The sequence below is a fragment of the Penicillium lagena genome, assembly GCF_028827675.1.
Source record: "Penicillium lagena strain IBT 129212 chromosome Unknown utg000009l_segment0_segment0, whole genome shotgun sequence".
In the NCBI taxonomy this organism is placed as follows: domain Eukaryota; kingdom Fungi; phylum Ascomycota; class Eurotiomycetes; order Eurotiales; family Aspergillaceae; genus Penicillium; species Penicillium lagena.
The window spans coordinates 104,323-126,500 of NW_026623230.1; the positions used below are offsets into that span (position 1 = coordinate 104,323).

Sequence of the window (22,178 nt, forward strand, 5' to 3'; positions counted from 1 at the left end):
TGGTTGATCATGATTGCTGTTCTGCGTCTTCCTCTACCCCCGTCGCTTGCGGGTCGACGAAGTGGAACTGGCCAAGGAGCTTCGTTTTCATTATAAAGGCCGTGATCGCTGGTACGGCTGGCTTCTGCTGGATGAGTTCGGTAAATGGGAGCGATGGGGGCACACCCTTTTCTGAAAGCGCATACCGCATCTCTCGACGTTCGTCCTCGTACAAGGGGCACTCAAGCAAGACGTGTTTCGGTGTCTGCTGGCCGAGATGGCATGAGCAGTCTGGTGAGTCTGCTTTATTGATCCTCCAAAGGTAGCGGTTCACGCCGACGATGTTGAGACGCATCTGCATCATGATCGATGCTGAGGCTTTCCTTTGGCCCTTCCAGAATTCGAGGACCTTCTTTGTCGGGACTGGGAGTAGTCGCTTTGTCGCCTTGCCGCTCTTCTCCTTCTCCCATGATCTCTCCCATGAGATCCTCGCGGTGGTGCGAATCCTGCGCTTGGCTGCCGAAGCGAGTTGAATGTTGCGGTCGTGAGGGCTTGGGGTTTCACCCTTAGCGGCCTCCTTCGCGTAGCTGTCGACTAGTTCGTTTCCTGCGATTCCTTCGTGCGCTGGAATCCATCGGAATACTACGTCGATTCCCTGGTTGCTCAGTTGCTGTAGGAGGGTATTGCAGTCGCAGAGGTATATTTGTCCCGAAGGCATTCGCGGTCGGAGTAATGCTTTAAGCGCTGCTTGGCTGTCAGAGAAAATAACCACACCATTCTGTGTGCGGTCGCTGTCGAGTTCCTTCGCCATCTCAAGGGCCATCTCAGCCCCTCGCAGTTCCGCAGAGTATACTGTGGAGACTTCGTCGGTACCCATATGGCACCGACGGGATACTCCCGTGGAGTTCACGAGGGCCGCTGCACCCACTTTTCCCTCGATACCGCTGCCGTCCGTGTAAATTATGAGCGGGACTTCTTCCGGTGGCTTAGTATAGATCTCTGCGTGCTTTTGGGTTGCTATTCCTCGGTCGTCGATGAATACCGCTGGTGGTACCTGCCATGGTGCCCGGACGAATGCCTTCCGACTCTCCCACTCGCCTGCCACAGCTTCAGGGGGAGCCGTGAGGCATCCGCCCTTCTTCCAGGCCTGTACCTCCATTGGTGTCCATCCTCCCCGCTTACGTTGGCTTTCTGGTCGCTGTTGTAGCATAGCCTTCGGGATTGCATGCATCGGTCCAGTGCGTAACCGGAGTGCGGTTTCTTGGGCAATTCGGTCCATTTGGATGCCAATCGGTGGGAGATACATCTCCACGTTTAGTGCCTCTGCGGAGCTGGTTTTGAATGCGCCTCCGATGAGGCAGACCGCGCGTTTTTGGAGCGAAGCGAAACGCTTGCTAACTATTCTTGCTGCGCCTTTGCCCATGAGGGGTGTATACCATGCGGCCACACCGAATAGTATTTGTGGGACTATCACAGCTTGGTAAATGCGTCGCATCGCAGAGAGAGATGCTCCCCAAGTCGATCCGGCAAGGCTGCGGAGTGCGTGTAGTGATGTGCATCCCTTGATCAGAGCCTTCTCGCAGTGGTGTTCGAACGTGAGTTCGGCATCAAGCCAGAATCCAAGATATCTCTGCCGTCTCCGTCGGCGAGATCCTTCTGTTGAGGCCGTTGACTCCCTCTACAAGGAGCTCCGTCCGCTGTGGCTTAACGCCCCGCGGGACGAAGTGGACGAGTCCGTATTTTTTTGGGTCAAAGACAGAGGCATGGCGTTTCGCCCATTGTATTGACTTCCCACACACCTCTTGAAGCCTGGCGATGTTCTGTGCTTCTGGTCGTCCGATGGCCATGAAGCTTGTATCGTCTACCCAACCATTGGTAGTAATGTATCTGCTCGAGCAGTCTTGGATGAGGTCTGCATTATAGAGGAGGTAAAGGATCGGTGAGAGCGGCGAGCCTTGTGGGATGCCAGTTGGTGTCTGGATGCGATCAGAAATGCCCTCAGGCATCCGAATACGAGTGCTACGGCCAGTGAGGAAGGCGCTAGTCCACGGTGCGAGCTGGCCAAGCCGTCTCTTCTGGAGGTTATGGATCAGCCGGATGTGTGAGACGTAGTCGTACGCTCCGGACACATCGAGTGTTAGAAGCGAGACCGTTTGGCCCTTTCCCCATGCCGTTCGGATGCGATCAATCATGATCTGAATGGCATGGTCCTTTGATATGCCCCTTCGGCCGCCGAGGTGTGTTTCTGGGAGGAGGCCTTCCTCCTCTACCACGTAGCTAATGCGCCTCGCGATGATTGATTCCAAAAATTTAGCAATCGTGTTTAGGAGCGCAACTGGTCGATATGATTTTGCTAACTGGTAATCTCGGTCCCCTGGCTTCCGTAGAACCACTGTGATCGATCGTTGAAAATGGGAGGGGTTGTATCCTTCCCGTACACATGCATTGTAGAGCTGGTGGAGTGTGTTGAGAACAACCGGTATTTCAATCACTTTGTGCCAGAATGAGTTCGGAATCGTGTCCTCGCCTGGGGCTTTTTCCGCTGGTGTTAACCGTATAGCGTCCTGAATTTCATGTTTCATGATCTCTGGGAATCTGATAGGCTCTGACGGATACTGAAATCCATCGATATCACTCAGATCAGCATCTGGCAGTTGGGGGAAGAAGGCCTGTTGGAATGCCGCTGATTTTTCCTCGACTGTTTCCGCTATTGTCCCGTTGGTCTGCTTCAGTGTTGGTGTGACCCCTCTGTCGTACGATCCTGTGCGGTTGCGGGCCCATTTGGCCAGTCGCCACATCCCCTTCGGTCCGTTCTCGATCACTCGCTGAACCCGCCGGCGGTGCGCTTTCGTGAGTGTGCCTTTGATAAGCCGGTTCTTCTGGTTGCGAGCCTTCTTGTATTGCTCCTCGTAATAAGGATCCCGAGTGTTGACCCATTTCCTACGGAGGAAGCGGACTGTTTTAACGGCCATGCGGCACTCCATAGTGAAATCAGGGTTCGACCATTCGGAGGGCTTAGCCCATGGGGTAGATGCATCGATGGCTGCACGGATGACCCTGATAAACGCTTGGCATTCAAGTTCAATGCGCATCTTTCCCGCTGTTGACATGTCTCTTGTGTGTAGGTGTTCTTCGATGAATGCCGTAAGCGCTTTGGAATCTGTGACGGCCCAGTTTCTTCTTTGAGGCCGTTCGAAGAGTGGTGTTTCAATATCGATGACCGTACGTATTGGGTAGTGGTCAGATTGGTGCTCAATATCGTCTGCCCGTCCGCTCTGAACTAGGCGTTCTGTGAGTGTCTCGCTCACAAAGGTGAGGTCGATGACCGATGACGACCCTGCTCGCTCCCACGTGGGCTTCCCTTCTTCAGTGAGTAGGTCCATTTTGAACTCGTCCATTACGGTTAGTAGATCTTCTGCTTCCCTATCGATATCGGCGCCTGGTCCTCCCCACAGAGGGTGGTGGACATTCATGTCGCCTATAACCACATGCTCGCCATATGGTCTCTTACGCAGTTCATGCCGTAGGATGAAGGGTAGCCCTGTGCCCGGACGATTGTAGACGTTGTGGACGAAGAGATCCGTCCAATCTCCGCCTCGGTGTGCCTTCCGCAGCTTTAGGATCTGGTAGTCGCGATTCACTAGCTGGCAGGACCATTCCCGTGGATCGAGTTTCTTCGAAATGTACATGCCTACCCCTGGTGGTTCGTCTTCTGGTGTCTTTGGGTATAGTAGTTGAAACGAGGCAGATGCCGGTTGATGTGTAGTATTGGAAAAGGTATTCTTCCATGGTTCCTGCACTGCGATGATGCTGGCCTTTAGTACCTCCTCGTCCCGAAGAAACGATGCCATGACCGGCTGCGATTTGTTCACATTGTATTGTAAGATCTCGAACTTATTCATTGTAAAGGTCATTATCGATGTTATCTTGTTCGTCATAGTCGGAGCGGTCGCTGCCGTCCGATACTTCAAAGAATTGTTCGTCGTCGATGATCTCTAGAGAGTTGGTCACTGTTGCTGTTACTTCTGGGGCTGCCTGTGGGGGAGAGCTGCCGAATGCCAGGAAGGAGGGGATTTCGATGCCGAGGTCTAGTCCGTGGCTTGGGATTTGTGTGTTTTCTGTGGGCGTCGGTGCTGGGGGCATTGGGGGTTTGATGCGGAACTTGACGACTTTCTCCCGTAGTGCGGCGGGATTGGTGCTCTTTTGGCTCTGTAGCTGAGAGAGCGGTTGTTCTTGTTCCTGTTGTTGTGGTTGGGTGGTCCATATGTCTGTGTCTGGATCCTCGTCCATAACATTATCTGGTTCGACCATCCGGCGTCTTTTATTGTTGGCATGGAGTATTCGCTCAGGGTCAGTCATTAGTCGGACTGTCTCTTGCTGTGAGCGGGAGGTCCTTGAACGTCTCGATACAGATAAGGCCGCTTCAGTGACTTCTGGTGGGGTGGGGAGGTCGTCATCCTCGCCGGCTGTCGACTCTTTGGTCTTGTTCTTTGAACCCTTTGGACGGCCTGGGCCCCTGCGGATAGGGGCTGAAGGGGCCGTCGATATATGGGCCACTGGGGTAGGAGCGTGTATTGACGCATCGAGCGTGTCCGTTGTGGCTGTTGGTGGGTTTCGTCTGGGCACTGGTCCCCGTGCTGTTTCATGCGCTGGTTCCTGTGTGTGTGTTGTTGAAACATGGGAGCGGAAGTGTAGCGGGACCCGATGATATGGAGGGCACTGAGCCCGTACCTGATCCGCGATTTTCCTCGCTTCCTGTTTGATAGGACACGCTGGGTTAGTTGGCCGGTGGCCGCCACCACAATTAGCACACTTGGTCGTGACTGGTGCACCACTTAGCGAGTCGCACTCCCAGGTCGGGTGCGATCTCGCGCAGTGGCCGCAAGCAAATTCCTTAGAGGGACAGTGTGATTGTATATGCCCTGTTTTCTGGCATTTACGACACAGCTTCACCCTGCCGTTACGGCAGAAGTAGACGACAGTATGGATCTCGTGGTTCCAGACTAGTCCTGCATCAATAGCCTGATTGGCTACAACCGGGCTGTCGAATTCAATCACCACTGAGGCCTCGCGCTGGCTATCCCTCGGGCGGGTGAGCCAGTCAAGGTGAAGAATCTCAGCTTTACCGCCCCACGATATCGAGTTTTGGCGCTGCATCTCTGAGGCCAGCCCTGTACGTGATTCCGGCGTGAGTTTGAAGGTCTCACTGGAAGACCATGTACGACAACGCCCCACGACGGCTTCTGGACTTTGGCCTCTCTTCCGAAGAAGCTCACCCAATCGGTATGTCGGCGGAGGAGTTCAGCGCCAGACGCTGAATTGACCAGCATCGCCACATCCCCAGACGGCAGCACCCGGGCTGCTACGAAGTATGCGCCTCCAGCAAGAGCAGCGGAGGTGTTCTTGCGTGCCTGCTTTTCACGCAAGAGCTCCGTCTTCTGGACCATCGTGGCCGAGTCCGTTTGACGTATCTTTTCCCGGCACGAATGGTCCACTTTCACCACAATTGTATGGTCCTCTCTAAGTTCAATTTCTGGCACCCCCGGAGATGCTGTGCCATTACTGCGGTGCGTGGGGGGCGCAGCGTTGATAGCAGCGTCCCGTTGCCAGGCACCGGCCCGAAAGGAGCGCCAGCGGTCTGCGGACGACAGGGTCGAAGCAGATGTTGACGAGTTCGTTGATTTTTCGATGCCGTCGATGCGGGTATTCAGGCGTTCAGTGTCCGCCGCGATTTTCTCAAGGGCTGCAATTACCCTCGTCATGCCCTCTTGGGCGTTGGCGTCCTCAGGACGCTGTCGAGAATTGATCGCATACTCCTTGACCGTGCGGATGTATCCGGTGATGATCGGGTCCTCCTGGCCATTGTTTTCAATGTATCGGAGAACTTTATTGGCGCCCTCGATGATCTGGTCCATGCTGATATTTTTGTTACCGTTGCTGCTGTGTTTGGGGTGCCGTACTGCTGGTCTTGGCGCTGCCCCTGATAGGTTTTTTGCGCGGTCGGGGTGGATGAAATCCACTCCTGGGCGCGGAACCATGGTCGCAGCCATCGTTACCCGTCGAGACCGGTATCAGATGAAAGCGCCCAAGGTAATTGAGAATTTTACTGAGGCACAAGCCCTCAGGAACTCTGGTTGGCGAGATATTTCAAGAAAACGATTTTGCCAAGAGATAGTTGCTCTAAGTGCTCGATGTATCTCTGGAGCTGCTGGCTTTTCGTTGTGGTCTCTCGTCTCAGCGGTGACGGCCTTAAATTGACATCACGTTGGCTTGTTGGTCTTGCAGGAGACCTTGTAGCGTAGCAAAAGTGTTTACGGTAAAGAGTTTTGTGAAGAAGCTTATTAGTCTGCTGCTCGTAGGTGGAACCTAACAATTATATATTTGCGAGATCAACCTTAACGTGAATCAGGTTGATCCGCAAGTATCATCCACTACTGTACATTCCTGAGCCCTCATAATGTACAAAAAAGAAGACTTCTCACGGGTAATTCCAGATAGTGTATTCAACGTCGGGAGCATTGCTAATTTTGAGTCTTGGGGCAAACCTACAAATGTAGCCATCACAAAACTGACCATAGAAACTCTCCAGATTGTGAGTACTTCCAAGTTGCCTCATGAATTGGGATGAGTATTAACTTTATACGAGGTTGCTTTTGTATCAAACTTGCAGATTGAGACTCGAATAACCGCGCATACCTTTCGGTGATCTTTCCTTTCTCAAACATGATTATTTGAACAATGGACAATAGTCTTTTCATATTTACCTTGATTGGTTGGTCACTGATGGCATTAGCCGTGACTCCTACTCACGTCCTTCAATCAGGAAGCTCTTTTGAAGGTCTAACGGCATTTCGCTCAAACAGCTTCCATGCAGACGTATAAGCTTCATAGTCTTGACGAACTTCAACTCGTGTCAATAAATCCACTTCCGCTACTTTATTTCACGGAACTAGTAAAATATTGTATGCAATATTGGATTAGGTCCTAATGATAGAACGATTCAAACTGTCAGCTCTGCCTTACACAGCTTTGAGTCACCTAGAGGAAGCCTAAAATTGTCATCAAACATCGCTATGGTCCATGTTCGTCCTGCTCGTATAACATTGATGCCACTACGGAACCATACAATACGGCCCAGCTCCTCCACTCTGACGTTAGAATATGTTGGTGAAAAGTACGGATCAGAGTGAGGGATTAGGCCGTTTCAGATTTTCCGTTGCAACTGCTTTTATTGTGTTGTTCTCTCTCGTCTGATTTGCATGGAAACAAGGCTGGCCGTGAAATTAAGTTTAGCGGAATAAATTAGCAAACAGTAATCTATAAAGCCCAAAATATGCTGCAACAAGAGATAGATAGCTTGACACAAAGCATTGTAACTTTTTTAACCTTCACGCTGAGCTAATTTGTAAACCTCAATACAGATAAGTCTTAAGATTATCCTTTTTTTAGGCCATATCTTAAAGCACGTACTTCGACTTTCAGGTAAAAAATGCTTCATGTCTCTTGGCTAACTCAATTTATTCTGGCAAGATATTTCTCTCTTCAGGATTTGCTTTACCTTTTGAGCGTAAGTTTGCCCGTTCTCAGTGTTGCTGTCGGATCGGATTTAGAATTTGAACGCAACTGATTAATCAGGTAAGGGTAGAATTGGTTACTGTCAGATACCTCGATATCAAAGACCCACCCATCAATAACGGTATTGCTAAAAGGTCCAGGAACCTTCGCCATGTTCGTCCGACCGTAAGCTTGCCATAAGTTCTGGCCGGTTGTCTTGGCTTCCTTCTGTGAGGACAGAGAGTATGCCCCAGCGCTGCCTCCTAATGACAAGAAGGTCTTAACGCCATTCGCCTCACATGTCTCGACAGCCGCTGCCAACTCGTCGCAGTGCCGAGGTAGACCTGATCGAGAGATGTAACACAATTGCCCGATTGTCCCTGATAAAACAGCGATTCCTCTTCCATATTCTGTGCGAATCGATACCACTCATCGATCTAGACCTGACTTATGTATTCTCTGAACCAGGTATGCATCGCATGCTGGACATCATGCTCACTCTGCTACTGTTCGTGGAACTTCAAACTGCAGCCATGATGTTTGTAGAGCTGATTAGTCAGAGCGTTGGGTAAATCACTGATGAGAGGAGCCTGGTCTGTAGTAGGTTGCTCCGGCTCTTCCTCCATAGTCGGACGCGGAAATGGCTCGCCTGCCTACAATAAGTCATTATATATCTTAATTGATGGCTGCGTTGCCCGGTCTTTATACCCACAGTTTTGGGAGATATCGCGCGAGGGGTACGTCCTTGATAGAAGAGAAACCATCGGTGAGAAGGCAGTCGTCGTTGAAGAGGAAGTTGACTGTGGTGAACTCGTATGGTTATATTTGGGGCTTGGAGGAAAACGTAGTCGCCCAAATTCTGTGGGAATTGTCGATACTGCTGGAGGGAAGTAGATAAGGACGGTCGAGTCCAGCAGACGGTTGCTCCGTATTCGAGTAAAGTAAAATATGCCACGCACGCTGGGTAAATCATCACTTTATAGGCGTTTCTCTATATCGTAGACCTACTTTTTGTTTGTAGAGATATGTTACCGTGGTCGCCCTTGTTTCGTTATTGAGCTTTATGGTTGAGGCATAAATATGTCCACTAGTTGGGTAACTAGGATTTACTTCGTATCACAAAGAGAAGCTTGATAGATAAAAATGCTTGCATAGATCTAAAAATTCTATAAATGTTTTATGATTCTAGTTATTTAGGATCACGAGTACTGATTCTGGTGCTAGACGCGATCTTCTAGAGGGGTTTGGTTTCGACTCTGAAAATGAATGGGAATTCGGCTGCTATTCGGCGCAAGACATTCACTTACAGCTTCTTGAATAAGCTTAAGAGTCGGAATTTCAGGGAAAAGACAAATATCTATTTCCCTGCTTTAACTGATTTCTGGAGAAGAATTATATTTGGCTGCACACTGACACGCACCTCCAGAGGGATATTCAATGCAGCACCCTGTGATCTTGAACATTGGTTTCTGGGTGTTATGAACCTCGAGAGGCCGGGCATATCAGGCTACTGCATCTTATAGCACGTCTTTGGCCCTCTTCTCCATGAAATACATCAAGGAGATACTTTTATTGGGAGCCTATGTCTTCTTACGCAATATGGACGAGAGGGAAACTCAAGTTAATACCACTCGTCACTATTCCAGACCGACCCATCCTAAATTATCATGAATTTGCGGGGTTAACAAAGTGGTATGCCATTTCAAGCTGCGAATAGACGTTAGCAAGAAACATCCAAAAGTTCAATAGACATTACTCACTTGTTCATCAGTCTGGCAAATCAGCACCCGGGGTTTTTTGTTGACCGTCTTCGATATATCTTTCACAGTCTCACTATTTTCTAGTTCTCCATTGTTAGCCACCGAGTTGATCTCTACGCCTAGACTTTGGCATTTCTCAATCAACTGCTTGCGTAAGATCGCGTTATTCTCCCCAATGCCACCAGCGAAGACTAGAGCGTCAACTTTGCCCTCTAGTTTGACATAATAGTTACCGATGTAACCGAGAAGGCGGTCAACGAAAATGTCAAACGCGAGTTTGTGTGCCTCTGAAGGTGGATCAGCGACTGCTATCTTGGCGAAGTCGCTTGTTCCTGTTAGTCCTTTCCAGCCGGATTTATTGTTCAAAATATCTTCAGCCTAGTAATTTGAAAGAAAAAGGTCAACTCCCCTCCCATATGGAACTAATCAGAGCTCTTTCAGTACCGTACTGATGTGCATTTCCTTGTTACTGGCAGAACTCAACTCGACGGCCTCAAAATTGCAGTGAAAGATCAGTCTTCATATAACAGATTAGCATTACGATTCTGAGTCTAGAGAATAGTTTAAACACACGTGGGATCGATGTCACCACTCCGCGTCGCACCCGGTAGACCTGCCAAGGGTGTAAGTCCCATGCTACTCATACCACGTTAGTATATGAAGTCAGCTTATGGTGAGCATCATCAAATACTCACGAAGTATCTATCGACTTTCCTTTTTCAATGGCGCATATGGAAGCTCCACTTCCAAGGTGCATCGCTATAAGATTTGTTCTCTCTGCTGGTTTGCCCAGAAAGTCGGCCACAGAGCGGAGGATGAACGAATAGCTGATTCCGTGGAATCCATACTTTCGCAGTTTCTGCGCTTTAGCGACCTCTTGATTAATCGGATACGTTCTCATGTATTCAGGTAATGTCTTATGGAAAGCCGTGTCGAAAGAAGCAACGCTCTTCACGTTTGGTAGCTCAATTCTGCAGAGGCGAATGATTTCCAAGGCAGAAAAATTGTGTCTAATGCGATTACAAAATCTGTTGAGCAGGCAAGGTTTGCTGTAGAATGGAATGCTGCGAAATTTCACGTACAGGGGTGCAAGACTTTCCAATTCTTCCAGCCTGTGGTAAGTCTCTCCATTGATCTCCGTCACTTCACAATAATCACCACCATGGACTACTCGGTGACAAATGTAGGTGAGGTCATCTTTGCTGGCAACTTCAGATAGCTCTGGGTCGTCGAAACAGCGCTGAAGGAGATATTTAAACGCGTCCTGTGGGGTTATCAGCGTCTCCTTTAACTTCTCCTTATGTTTTGTGGTTCCTCGCCGATACTGCAGCATCGGTGGAGGCGCGGTAATTCCAGATATTTGTGCGTTTACGATCGCTCTCGGATGGTCCTCGAACGTATAAAAAGTAATTTTGACTGAGGACGAGCCGGCATTGACAGCGAGAATAGACTTAGTCATAACTGAAGGATGTGAGAGGCAGCTGCCACTAAAATAATGAAAGCAAATGTTTAGTTCAAATTTCAAGTGAGATGGACATTGCAAACATTCGACTTCAATTCGTGAACCCATGATGTTTATGAATGGCGTAGTGGCGTCACTGATAGAGAATAAGGTCTAGGATGATCCATTGATTTCATCATCGATATATTTGTCATAAAAATTATCCTCTTATGTCTAGCATTGTCTTTGTCAATAACGGGAATTGCTAGGAACACCCCGATTTTTCCTAGGGGCACCCCTACTTATGTAATCTGGTTAATTACATAAGGGAGATAATCATGTGATCTGTATTTGAATTTCCACAGCAATATCATTCTAGTCTTTTTCTACTATACATCCCTAGCTCTTCTGCCCCTCTTCTAAAGATCTGTAGTTTTCTACTTCAAAATGGATTCACAAGAGCCATGAGTCTACCTTGCACTCATAGAATTTTTGATCTTCCAAAGCATAATCAGGCTATTCCGTTCACCCATTCTGGCGAACAATTCTTGATCAGGGTTCAGATTATGGTCTAATCTTGGAACCTACGACTCCATTACCCAAACCTAAAAAACGGAATAGTAGGCAATTGAAATTATTGGAGAGCCTATACAGAAGAAGAAGAAGGCGCCCCAAAAGTGCTCTACTTATGGTGAACTTGGGCATACAAGAAGGTCATGTAAGTAACAGAAACTGAAATCCAGATACAGATCACATGATATTTTTAATTATGTAATTGTCCAATTTACATAATTAAGGGTGTCCCGAGGAAAAACGGGGGTGTCCTTAGCAATCCCCAATTGTCGGTGTTTTTACCTGATGTGGCTGTGTCTCTTAATTCTGAGAAATCCCTAACCTGTAAGCGAAATATTGAAAATATATACAAAAATGCAACGAATAGGCATGTCATATTTTTACTATTTGTCCTCTTCCCTGTTTGTGGAACTGTGCATTAGCCCGACCCCCCGATTCTTTCGTTCCAACAAGTGCTTTTTGGCGGCTCAGAATCGACCCACCCGAACCGAAGCGCGGTTCCTATTGAGGCTTGCCAAGAAATAGAGATCTGAAAAATGAATCGCATGAACGATAGTGTAATAAGCAAGAATTATTAGACGCAGAGGCATGCTCAGCCTACTCTTTTCCCTTCTTCCGGTAGGCCCAAGTCCAATTGCGAATATGATCGGGGTCAATACCATCCTCGAATGCAGCCAACCTCGCCGCCAACTGACTATTGATGAACTTCTCGCGAACACTAGAAGCCGTGTTACGCAGTGATTCAACACGATCAATCGCGTCGATGGCGAGACTGTATCGGTCGGTCTGGTTCCGAATTGCAAGTTCAAAAGGGGTATCGATATTGCCCTTCTCTTTATATCCTCGAACATGGAGTTTGTGTTGTCCAGGCCGTTTGTAAGTGAGACGATGGATAAGCCAGGGATATGAGTGGAAGTTGAATATGATCGGCTTGTCATCAGTGAAGATAGCTCTCCATTGTCTATCAGGCAGACCGTGGGGATGATGCCGTTCCGACATCAGCCTGAATAAGTTCACTACATTAACAAACCGAATCTTCAGCTGTGGAAGATGCTCCCGGAGGAGCGCAGTGGCCGCCAGAGCTTCCTGTGTCGGAACATCGCCGCAAGAGGCCATCACGATATCAGGTTCCTGACCCTGGTCATTACTGGCCCAATTCCAGATTCCGAGGCCTTTGGTGCAGTGCTCCACGGCTTCTTCCATATTGAGGAACTGCATATGGTCTTGCTTGTCAGCTACAACTATATTAACATAGTTGACACTGCGCAAGCAGTGGTCTGTAACTGATAGAAGACAGTTCCCGTCTGGCGGGAGGTAGATCCGGACCACCTCTGGACTTTTGTTGGCAATAACGTCCAAAAATCCGGGATCCTGATGCGTGAAGCCATTATGGTCTTGCCTCCAGACCGTTGAAGTGAGGAGGATATTGAGAGAGGATACCTTAGCACGCCACTCAACTTCAAGACATTTCTCAATCCACTTGCAGTGTTGGTTGACCATTGAGTCGATGATGTGGATGAAGGGCTCGTAACTGTTCAAAAGACCATGACGGCCAGAAAGGATATATCCTTCCAGCCAACCCTCACAAGTGTGCTCGCTGAGCATCTCCATAACGCGGCCCTCTGGTGCCAGATTTCCTCCGTCTTCATCTTCTTTGAAGTATTCTCCCATCCAGACTTTCTTTCCTGCTTTGTATATTTCGCCCAGTTTATTAGACTCGGTCTCATCTGGACCAAACACTCGGAAGTTGACCATGTTTTTTGCAACAACGTCGCGCAGGAACTGCGACATATTGACCATGCTCCCGCGAACAGAGACGCCAGGATCAATATTCAACAGTGCGTAAGAGGGAAAAATGGGCATATCAAGAGGTTTACGGAGCAGACCTCCGTTGGACACCGGATTTGCACTTATACGAGACTTACCTTCGGGTGCAAGCGCTCTTAGTTCAGGAATCAATCGGCCCTTATGGTCAAACGTTTCCTCTGGCTTGTATCTTTTCATCCATGTTTCCAGAAGCTCCAGATGTAAAGGATTTGTGTGGACATCAGTGATGGGAATCTGGTGAGCACGCCAGAAGCCCTCCACATACTTCCCATCAATCTCTCTGGGGGCGGACCACCCTTTGGGGGTGCGTAGGATTATCATTGGCCATTTGGGGCGAAATGGCGTCTTCGAATCTCGAGCTTGCTTCTGGTATTTCCGGATTTCCAAGACACAGTGCTCGAGAGTTGCCGCCATGGCTTGGTGCATACTTTCCCTGTCACTACCTTCCACAAAGTATGGAGTCCACCCATAGCCAGCGAACAGCGAGGACAGCTCATCGTGACTGATGCGTGCAAGGATAGTTGGATTGTTGATCTTGTATCCATTAAGATGAAGGACTGGAAGTACTGCTCCGTCGGTGATTGGGTTGAGGAACTTGGTACTATGCCAGCTCGTTGCCAGAGGTCCAGTCTCCGACTCCCCGTCTCCGACCATAGTTAGAGTGATGAGGTTCGGATTGTCAAAGACGGTGCCGAAAGCGTGAGATATGGAATACCCCAGCTCACCGCCTTCGTGAAGACTACCTGGGGTCTCTGGTGTTGAATGGCTACCAATTCCTCCCGGGAACGAAAAATGCTTGAAAAGTTTCTGCATGCCACTTTCATCTTCAGTCTTGTCGGAGTAAACTTCCGTGTAGACCCCCTCGAGGTACGACTGTGAGAGAACCCCGGGGGCACCATGACCAGGACCAGAAACGAAAAGCACATCCAGGTCATACTTCTTGATCAAGCGGTTCATATGAATCCACGTAAAAGACTGGCCTGTCCCAGATCCCCAATGACCTAAGAGCCGACCTTTGATATGTTCCTTCTTGAGAGGCTCTCTGAGAAGGACATTGTCGCGGAGGTAGAGCATGCCAAGACAAAGGTACATGCTTGCCCGAAAGTACGCGTCGGTCTTGCGGATTTCTTCTGGATCAAGAGGTATTTCTTTTACCGTAGAGCGTGTAGCTCCATATGCCTTGATGCTCAGGATATCTGCACTAGATGCCATTTTTCGCGTACGATATTATAGTATCCAAGACTTTTTCTTAAAATATATCTCAGCGAATCAGTCTTTATCACTCAGTAGAATAGGAAATTTTCGAAGATACTATACGAACATTTATGTCTTGATCGAGAGCGCGTGGAAGACAAAGCTTTATTGTCGCGCATATTTAATTAAGTCAAACGAGGATCTGATGATTAAAACTTCACAGTGGAGCCAAGGGGCCAAATGAACTCTGACGTCTGCATATTACTCGTCTTGGAGAATTCACCGGATTCAGTATACAAATGGTTAGATTCCAATGTCGATGACGATTCGAGACGAAGTGCTGCAGCTACCCGCTGCTTCTGAAACCTTGATCCAAGTATTCGCAATAGTTCAATGAATCACATTATATCATTTTATTTGGATAATTTATTCAATTCCGAGTTCAGAGCTGTCATGCGCCAATCGGGTCCATGACAACTTGAGTCATAAGATCACGTAATTTTGTGCAGCCTGCCTTGTTGCCTATAGGCTCATATAGTCACTGTAGCAAACAATTTGTAGTTCACAGGTGTCTTTCCTAAGAGCCCTCCCCTTTTAAAACTGCACCCAAATTACCCCTTTCAAAGCCTGTGGGCTTTGAAAGTAAGGAGCAGTTTAGGCATAATGCCCTATATGAATTTCAATTTCCTCGCGAGTATTGGTGAGAGAGTGTTCATTTAGTTATTTTCAACGGTTTTTGTTTCTGCAGATCGTGTTTATGGCAGGCAGCCGAATTTGGCAGTTCGTTCACTTACTAAAAAAATACATAGATCACAAATATAGATTTAATGTCAAAACTCTAACTCGATCTGTAATACTCAAAAGGGCGATACGAATCGATTTTCGCCGTTCCACCTCAACACACATAGTAAATTCGATAAATTACAAGTTGATATCTCAATAGCAATATGTTAGACTTATTTAATTACTGACATAATGTGATTACTCTGTAATCACAATAAATGTGAAGTCACGCAAATCAAGCCCAAAGAATCAGTTTTTTGCATTACTAAAGAATTATTTTATTGCATTACTAAAAAAATACAACTACACAAGCCGTAAGTATTTACATCAGAGCCAGTAAAGATCACATATTTTTTAAAAATTAGAAAAAGTTAGACATGATCCAAATCATACTCCAATATAATCAAATCACATATTAAATTACTGTTGCTGAGCATCACGTTGTAATTTGTCGTATTACCGTGTTTTGAGCTGGGCGGCTTGTACGGGAAATTACGTTGACGTTTTACGTACACCTTTCGGATCCATGGTACATTGAAGGCTATACTTCTAAAGAATGACAAATGACGCCTGTCGCCCGAAAGGGCGCTGAATGATCATCAGTTGCAACAGTTGCATATAGTTCTGTCGCTATTCTAAATACGCCCAAGATCCCGTGAACTTTCATAATTTAGATTCATCTGACAAATATGCATAGTGGGCTTTTCCAGTTAGAAAAATGATAAGGGCGTATAAGACCAAACCAATTCAAAATATTGCACGCTTCAAGTTTGCCAAAATTGCATCCTTTCTCAAATTAGCTGAAGCTTGAATTCACTTTGAACTACTATGTCTGAACAGCCAGGCGCTTCCGTGCCCACAGCAGCACATGGCCCGGCTATGAATCTCCGACAGCCGGCGACGACCGAAAGAAAACAGGAAAATACCCACTTTAATCGTGAGTCTAATTCCCTCGCCAGATCTTTGGCGTGCGAGGAAAGTACTGTATCACAAGTGCTTTTACCTCAATATACAAAATTGGCCAATCCCGGCCCCTTAGGGGTCTTATCATTTGCGATTACGACACTCACTTTGGGGCTTTACGAGTGTGGAGCTGGGTGAGCTGATTTACACTCCAAATGAGCATTTTTAAAAAAAAAAATCATAAATCCTATCTAACTTACGTGGTAAACTTCCCCACTTAAATCCCGAAGGAAAAGTCGGGCCAAATCAAGCTATCTTCGGTTTTGCAGCTTTTATGGGCAGTACGGCTCAATTTATCGCTGGAGTAATGGATTTTCGAATTGGAAACACCTTTGGTACCACCGTACATTGCTCTTATGGCGCATTTTAGCTCAGCTATGCGATGTTCCTGCCTCCTTACCTTGGCATCGAGGCAGCATACCGGAGTAGCCTCAGGGCCTACGCATTTGCTCTCGGCTTATATTTAATCATATGGTGCATCCTAACATTTTTGTTTTTGATTGCAGCTCTCAAAACCAACCTGTCAATTCTTCTGGTGTTTTTTTTTTCTTTTTCACACATTCCTCTTTCTGAGTATCGCCAGCTTTATCGCCACAGAGCATCCTGGTGCTAGTGTACGTATACATAAAACTGGAGGAGCATTCACCGGCCGTTTCTGGATTTGTTGCATTCTACACTGGATCGTCGAGTCTGATGCTGCCACGCAATACCTTTGTTCGATTCCCACTCGGAGAGTTTCCAAGATCGCAGGAAGTTTCATAAAATGGGCTATCACTTCGAAAATGGAATTCTAGAGACATAATGGGAGGCCAGGGACACTTTGGTATATACAAAAATAACGCCTGCGTGGTCATAGAGCAACACGGCATATTTGCTGCTGTCTAAAACTTCCAGACTATACGCCAAATGAATGCCTTCCTTTACCCAAACCAGCGCCGTGTGCTTGCCTCGTGAGCGTGTTTTTGGATCATTAGACACGATGATAAGTGTTGTAATATTTCTGCTGAACGCAGTTATTTTAGTCCTAGTTTTGGCAATTTCGCGAGGAAAAGAAAACATACACAAAGTAGCGGAGTCTGCATAAAAATTATAGAATGTAGCTCCCCAGCCTCCTCCCCTTCCTTTTTCTTTCTGCGTTCGGATACTATACACAGTCTTCCTAGTCTACTTATACTACCTTTAACTAGTAAGATTTTGTCACAAGAGGCCCAATATATAAGCTGCCTTCATGGTTTCTTCTTGATCTGTCTACCTGGTCACACCGATACACTCAATTGAGATCACCCATTTACGATTCTCAGGCCGTATAAGCTTTCTACGAGCGTAGAAATCTCGTCTAGTGACGACGTATATAGTACTGATTTGGCCCAGGTGAAACTCTTGTCATTGAATTCGTGGGTATCGTCTAACCCTAACCCAAAAACTCCATCGTCGTACCCTGAGAATGAAATCAGTTCACGAAAGGACCTGTAAGTAAGATCTAATCTTCGTGCTCCTGGCGATTTCGAGTATTTTGAGCACGGTTTGGTGGCATAGTGAATAGTTGAAGAGATTAATTATATGATCTAATCGCTTACGTGATCCGCCCGTTCGTAAATCATGTCAAGAGGTATTTAACCACCCTCTAGATTATGACCAAATCTGTCCACTATTACGTACCACTCATGTCATGCGAGTTTAAATGCTAGAATCTCCTCGACGTTGATGTGAACGTTGACTGAATCGTTTCTTCGCGAGATCTGTCCCCTAACTCCGAATTGCATCTTAAAGGTCTGATCTTACAAATTAATCTGCGTACTACTTTGATGTTGAACATCTTCAAACAGATCTTTTGGCGCGAAATACCTGGAAGTCTTCATCTGTGCATTGCTATGAACAATGCCAACCCACACAGAACCCCTTCTTATAAAGTGAGCTTCAAAGATCAATCTTTTCAATTTCTCTAAAAATATCTTCAGTCGTCGGTGGATATCCTCCCTAGGATTTCCTGTTCTTGCAGTAACTCTTCCTGTTCTTTCTTATCCCTCAGCTACCTGACGGATATTCAGGGAGCATTATTTTCCATAGCGCTTATGTTCAACATCTGCTCGGTATCTCGGGAATGGCAAGATGTAATTGACGCTAAAACAGGTGTATCTTCAAAACATTCTCCAGCATGGTGAGTCTCGCATCTCCGCCCCTTTCATGGACTAAAATTCATGGACTAAACTGAGGAACACTCATTTTATCAGGGCTGTCTCACTCAAAGCACTATCATTAGCTTTGGCTGTCACTGCTCACATATTCTTTTTATTCACGTTGATGATATCCAAGTTCAACCAATCAAAAGGCGTTATCGTCACGGCTCTGGGTCTCCTTGCATCAGCCGCAATTTTATTCGCCCTCATAGGTATCGATTCTCAACAGAATCCAGGGTTTGAGCGACAACAACCCTTGCAGTATTCGCAGAGCTTTTTCTATGGAATTATGACTGCCGGCCTCTACATCCTTATTACTATCATACTCATGGTTTACACGATCCGCACGCACGCCGTCCAGGCAAGTCAAAATCACAGACAGAGGGCCGAATGCATTAGAATCATCTTGCCATCCATCACTTTCGCTGCTTTTCTTATTGGTGGAGCTGCTATATATAGTACCATCGAAGGTTGGTCTCTGGCGGATGCACTGTATTTCACAAATTACACCCTTTTTACAATTGGCCTTGGAAATATAGTTCCTAAGACTCACCTCGGACGAAGCTTGTTATTACCATACACAATTGCAGGAATCAGCGCCCTAGCTCACGTTGTCCGCTCTATCTCATTGTTCACAAAAGAAATGAGAAACATGACTCTGAAATTCAAAATTGACGAAGTGAAAACACGCACCGATAAACAAGGCGCCTCAAGGTGGCCTGTCAAGCGCACCTTCGTAAATTATGAGAATCCATCATATCCTGTGACCACCAATTCTCAATTCCCGAGAGGACGTGAGATGCTGAATATACAACGCATGAAGTCTGATTTCTTTCGACGATGTCAACATAGAGACTTTGCTTTTTCCTTGGCTGCATGGCTCATCCTTTGGTTAGTCAGCGCCGCTATTTTTCATCAATCTGAAAAGGATCAGGACTGGACCTACTTTTTGTCTCTTTATTTCACGTTCACATCTCTAACAACCATCGGATACGGAGATTTGTACCCTATGAGCAATTTTGGCAAAGTCTTTTTCGTGCTCTGGACTCTACTTACTCTTCCCGTTTTAACGCACCTTGTTATTACTACGGGCGAAATAATCCATCGATCTTTGGCTTACTGCTCTGCTTGTATGTGGAGGTTTGGAGTTTCAAAAACACGGCTCTTGCAAGATCACCAGCATGAACAGTTCCTTCAGCCCTATAAAGAAAGGCCAAAGAGCAAAAATCTTACAAATCAGAGCAGCTTGCATTCGGAATCACAGTACAGTCATTCTGAACCCGAAATTCGCAGCCAGTTCAGGTCGAACTCGAGACAAGCATGCGGGAAAGTGTCCACGGCTGGGACGAGAAGCAGGTCTGCTGGTGCTAAATTCGAACTGACCCAGCCTCTGAATGAATTCGTTTATCAAAAGCTCCTGCTTGCAGAAGAAATTGAACAGCTCATAGGCGCTCTTGGGGATGAATCCATGGAACAAAACCTGTGTTGTCATTGGTCCAGAATCCTTCCTTTGCTTCATGCGACGACGGATCACCGGAGAGCCACTCTGATGGAATTTGAACATCCTACAGCCCTATCAGATTTCATATCCTCTACGATGATAAATTTTGCGGACCCCGAAAGAGCTTTATCGGAGACAAAAATTGAAATTTTATACTTGCTCACGTTGCTAGTTGAGAAACTCTGTTCAGATTTAAGGAAAGATTTGTACAAAACTAATTAAAAATACTCCGCTATTATTTTGCCGGGTACTTATCCTATATCAAGTGGCAATGTGAAATCCAAGGATCATATATAAAGCTCGGATGCAAATAGTACATTATTTTCACATTCGACGAGTTGAATAGATTGACCTTGGCTCATTTCTTACCCTGCGCTGAGCAGTAATGTTAAAGACAAGGGAGGCTTGAAGTTTCTCGAAGACACATTACATATGCAATTGATATAATAATAGCTTGTGTAGCATTGGATGCCAATATTCCGAACTTGCGCTCCAGGTCGGTCGGGCATCGAACTTGCCTCTTTCCTGACTACGGGACAGAAAGGGCCAGATTATATCTGCTGTAGTCGGACAGGTTTCATTTTTATCGCGTATTATACCTCACAGGTCTTCCCTCGAACACTCTATCCTTGTATCCACCGCCGAACACACTTGGTTGACAGGTTGACTTATACTGCACTATGGATAATAACAGCAGCGTTTTCGGTATTTAAAACATTGCACGTGTGGGATACGGAGTGCTTTAGACAACAGTAATATTGGTAGCGTTATTAGAAGTATACTGAAGAGGCTGTGTGATTTACGTGATGTGAGGGAGTGGTATACAAAACACTATGAATATAGCATTCAGAAGTGATTTAGCTAGAATATATTCACGTATTAGCATTATTATACCCCGTAGGCCCACTAAACGACACTGTCCCAAATGACTATATGTGAATGTCAGAAGAAAGCGGAACCCTTCATTGTTTCTTTTTTTGTCATACACTGTTGTTTCAGTGAAGGATAAAGTACTCTTCCATGAACAGAGTCGCCTATTCCATGGGCGGACATAGACAAGGCGGCTCTGACTATGGACTGTCAATCATGTCCATAATACGCGGTAGGATAAATCAATGCCGAATTATACAATAGCTTCGGTATTCATCTAGTAATATTTTAGAATAAGAGTGTGGCTTTATTCAGACAGAAGCAAGGACTTATTATTTATTCGATCACTTCAAGTTAATCTTAATCTTGTTGTCCTCCGATAGCGTATTTTGCTCTGAATTACGGGTAATCCGTAATAATCATCATCCTCACTAACATCGATTTAATCACCTTCGTCTTCAGATACAACCTTCTCTCGTCTCTTTACAACCTTCACAAACTGTCTAAGAGCTTCTTAATCTTCCTCAACATCACTAATAGAGTCTACATCGTCGATATGAGGTAATATTTTTTCTATCCCCATCCCTCCGGGATTTCGAGAGACTGGAATAACTGAGGCTGTCCCTATCCCATCCCCAAATTGGTTGTACGCTGAATAGCATAAGACCCTAGACAGTGGCCGGGTTCAGACGGCTTTTGTGGTAGTGACAAAGATCGTGGGCTGAATTAAATAGCCATTCAACACCAGCACCAGTGCCGGGATAGAAAAGATATCGCGGGCTACGCATGCTAGGGTAGGAAACTCATGTCGATGGCCCTTCCAGAATTGTGTACGTGTCAATATCACTAAGCCTAGATAAACTAAAAGGGTTAGTACGAGATAAAGGGGCAAATAGATAATAGAGATATGTCTTGCCTCTGTCGAGAAATTGTGCTAATTCATCTTGATCCTGGTGAGATCTAGACGCATGCGCAAGGATTTTATCAAGTTTCGAGGCATATATCCTAGCCCGAGCCCCTGATATCGAATCATCAGATTGACAGCCTTTGATCTGGTCTTGTAGAATATATGACCGGATGTCAGATCAAGAAAGGAAACCAATAATGAATTCAATTTGAGTACGTAGTCGACGGGAGATCAAGTTGAGAAAGGGGAGCAGAGACAGAGGAAGTGTCTCTATTTATTTACAACAGTCCATGTCCTTTTTCAACTGTCAAGCGCAGTCTTCAAACGCAATCATGTCGGAGTTACTGTGACCAGCCTGAGGCTGTACCTTGAGCACGTGATATGATTTCTGTTTCTGTAGATAGTTCTCTTTGTTTCTCCCTCTTCTTTCCCTTCCCCATCTTCGATGTCCTGTCGACCACTGTACCCAATATGACTTCCTGATCTCTGCTGGATTTCTCCTTGGTAGACGCCCGGTCACAGTTACCAGGATCATGGAAGTCTGCATTGTGAATGCCAGCATGACGGATGACGGGTTCCCGAGACAGCGGTCCCGTATGCGTGGTTCCCTTATGCCTGGTCACAATAGCCTCAGTAAAAATATCATCGC

General features: G+C 46.5%; 6 protein-coding genes across 6 annotated transcripts; 2 read left to right on the plus strand and 4 right to left on the minus strand.

The window, feature by feature from the left end:
* Positions 1 to 7: 7 nt before the first annotated feature.
* N7510_011855 (uncharacterized protein) lies at positions 8 to 3,830 on the minus strand (the record flags this gene model as incomplete). The annotated part of the gene is made up of 2 exons (XM_056983779.1): positions 8 to 1,657; positions 1,779 to 3,830. 2 exons carry the CDS (start codon positions 3,828 to 3,830, stop codon positions 8 to 10), a joined length of 3,702 nt encoding a protein of 1,233 aa, XP_056827940.1.
* A 43-nt stretch (positions 3,831 to 3,873) lies between these two features.
* On the minus strand, positions 3,874 to 6,017 carry N7510_011856 (zinc knuckle domain protein; the record flags this gene model as incomplete). Its single annotated transcript, XM_056983780.1, has 2 exons — positions 3,874 to 5,130; positions 5,187 to 6,017. 2 exons carry the CDS (start codon positions 6,015 to 6,017, stop codon positions 3,874 to 3,876), a joined length of 2,088 nt encoding a protein of 695 aa, XP_056827941.1.
* Positions 6,018 to 7,832: 1,815 nt separating this feature from the next.
* On the plus strand, positions 7,833 to 8,105 carry N7510_011857 (uncharacterized protein; the record flags this gene model as incomplete). The annotated part of the gene is made up of 1 exon (XM_056983781.1): positions 7,833 to 8,105. The coding sequence occupies one exon, from the start codon at positions 7,833 to 7,835 to the stop codon at positions 8,103 to 8,105; it is 273 nt and encodes a 90-aa protein (XP_056827942.1).
* Positions 8,106 to 9,198: 1,093 nt separating this feature from the next.
* On the minus strand, positions 9,199 to 10,752 carry N7510_011858 (uncharacterized protein; the record flags this gene model as incomplete). The annotated part of the gene is made up of 6 exons (XM_056983782.1): positions 9,199 to 9,240; positions 9,294 to 9,671; positions 9,738 to 9,810; positions 9,867 to 9,929; positions 9,989 to 10,303; positions 10,376 to 10,752. 6 exons carry the CDS (start codon positions 10,750 to 10,752, stop codon positions 9,199 to 9,201), a joined length of 1,248 nt encoding a protein of 415 aa, XP_056827943.1.
* Positions 10,753 to 11,904: 1,152 nt separating this feature from the next.
* Positions 11,905 to 14,346, minus strand: N7510_011859 (phosphoketolase family protein; the record flags this gene model as incomplete). The annotated part of the gene is made up of 1 exon (XM_056983783.1): positions 11,905 to 14,346. The coding sequence occupies one exon, from the start codon at positions 14,344 to 14,346 to the stop codon at positions 11,905 to 11,907; it is 2,442 nt and encodes an 813-aa protein (XP_056827944.1).
* A 1,593-nt stretch (positions 14,347 to 15,939) lies between these two features.
* N7510_011860 (uncharacterized protein) lies at positions 15,940 to 16,503 on the plus strand (the record flags this gene model as incomplete). Its single annotated transcript, XM_056983784.1, has 2 exons — positions 15,940 to 16,208; positions 16,305 to 16,503. The coding sequence occupies 2 exons, from the start codon at positions 15,940 to 15,942 to the stop codon at positions 16,501 to 16,503; spliced, it is 468 nt and encodes a 155-aa protein (XP_056827945.1).
* Positions 16,504 to 22,178: the final 5,675 nt, after the last annotated feature.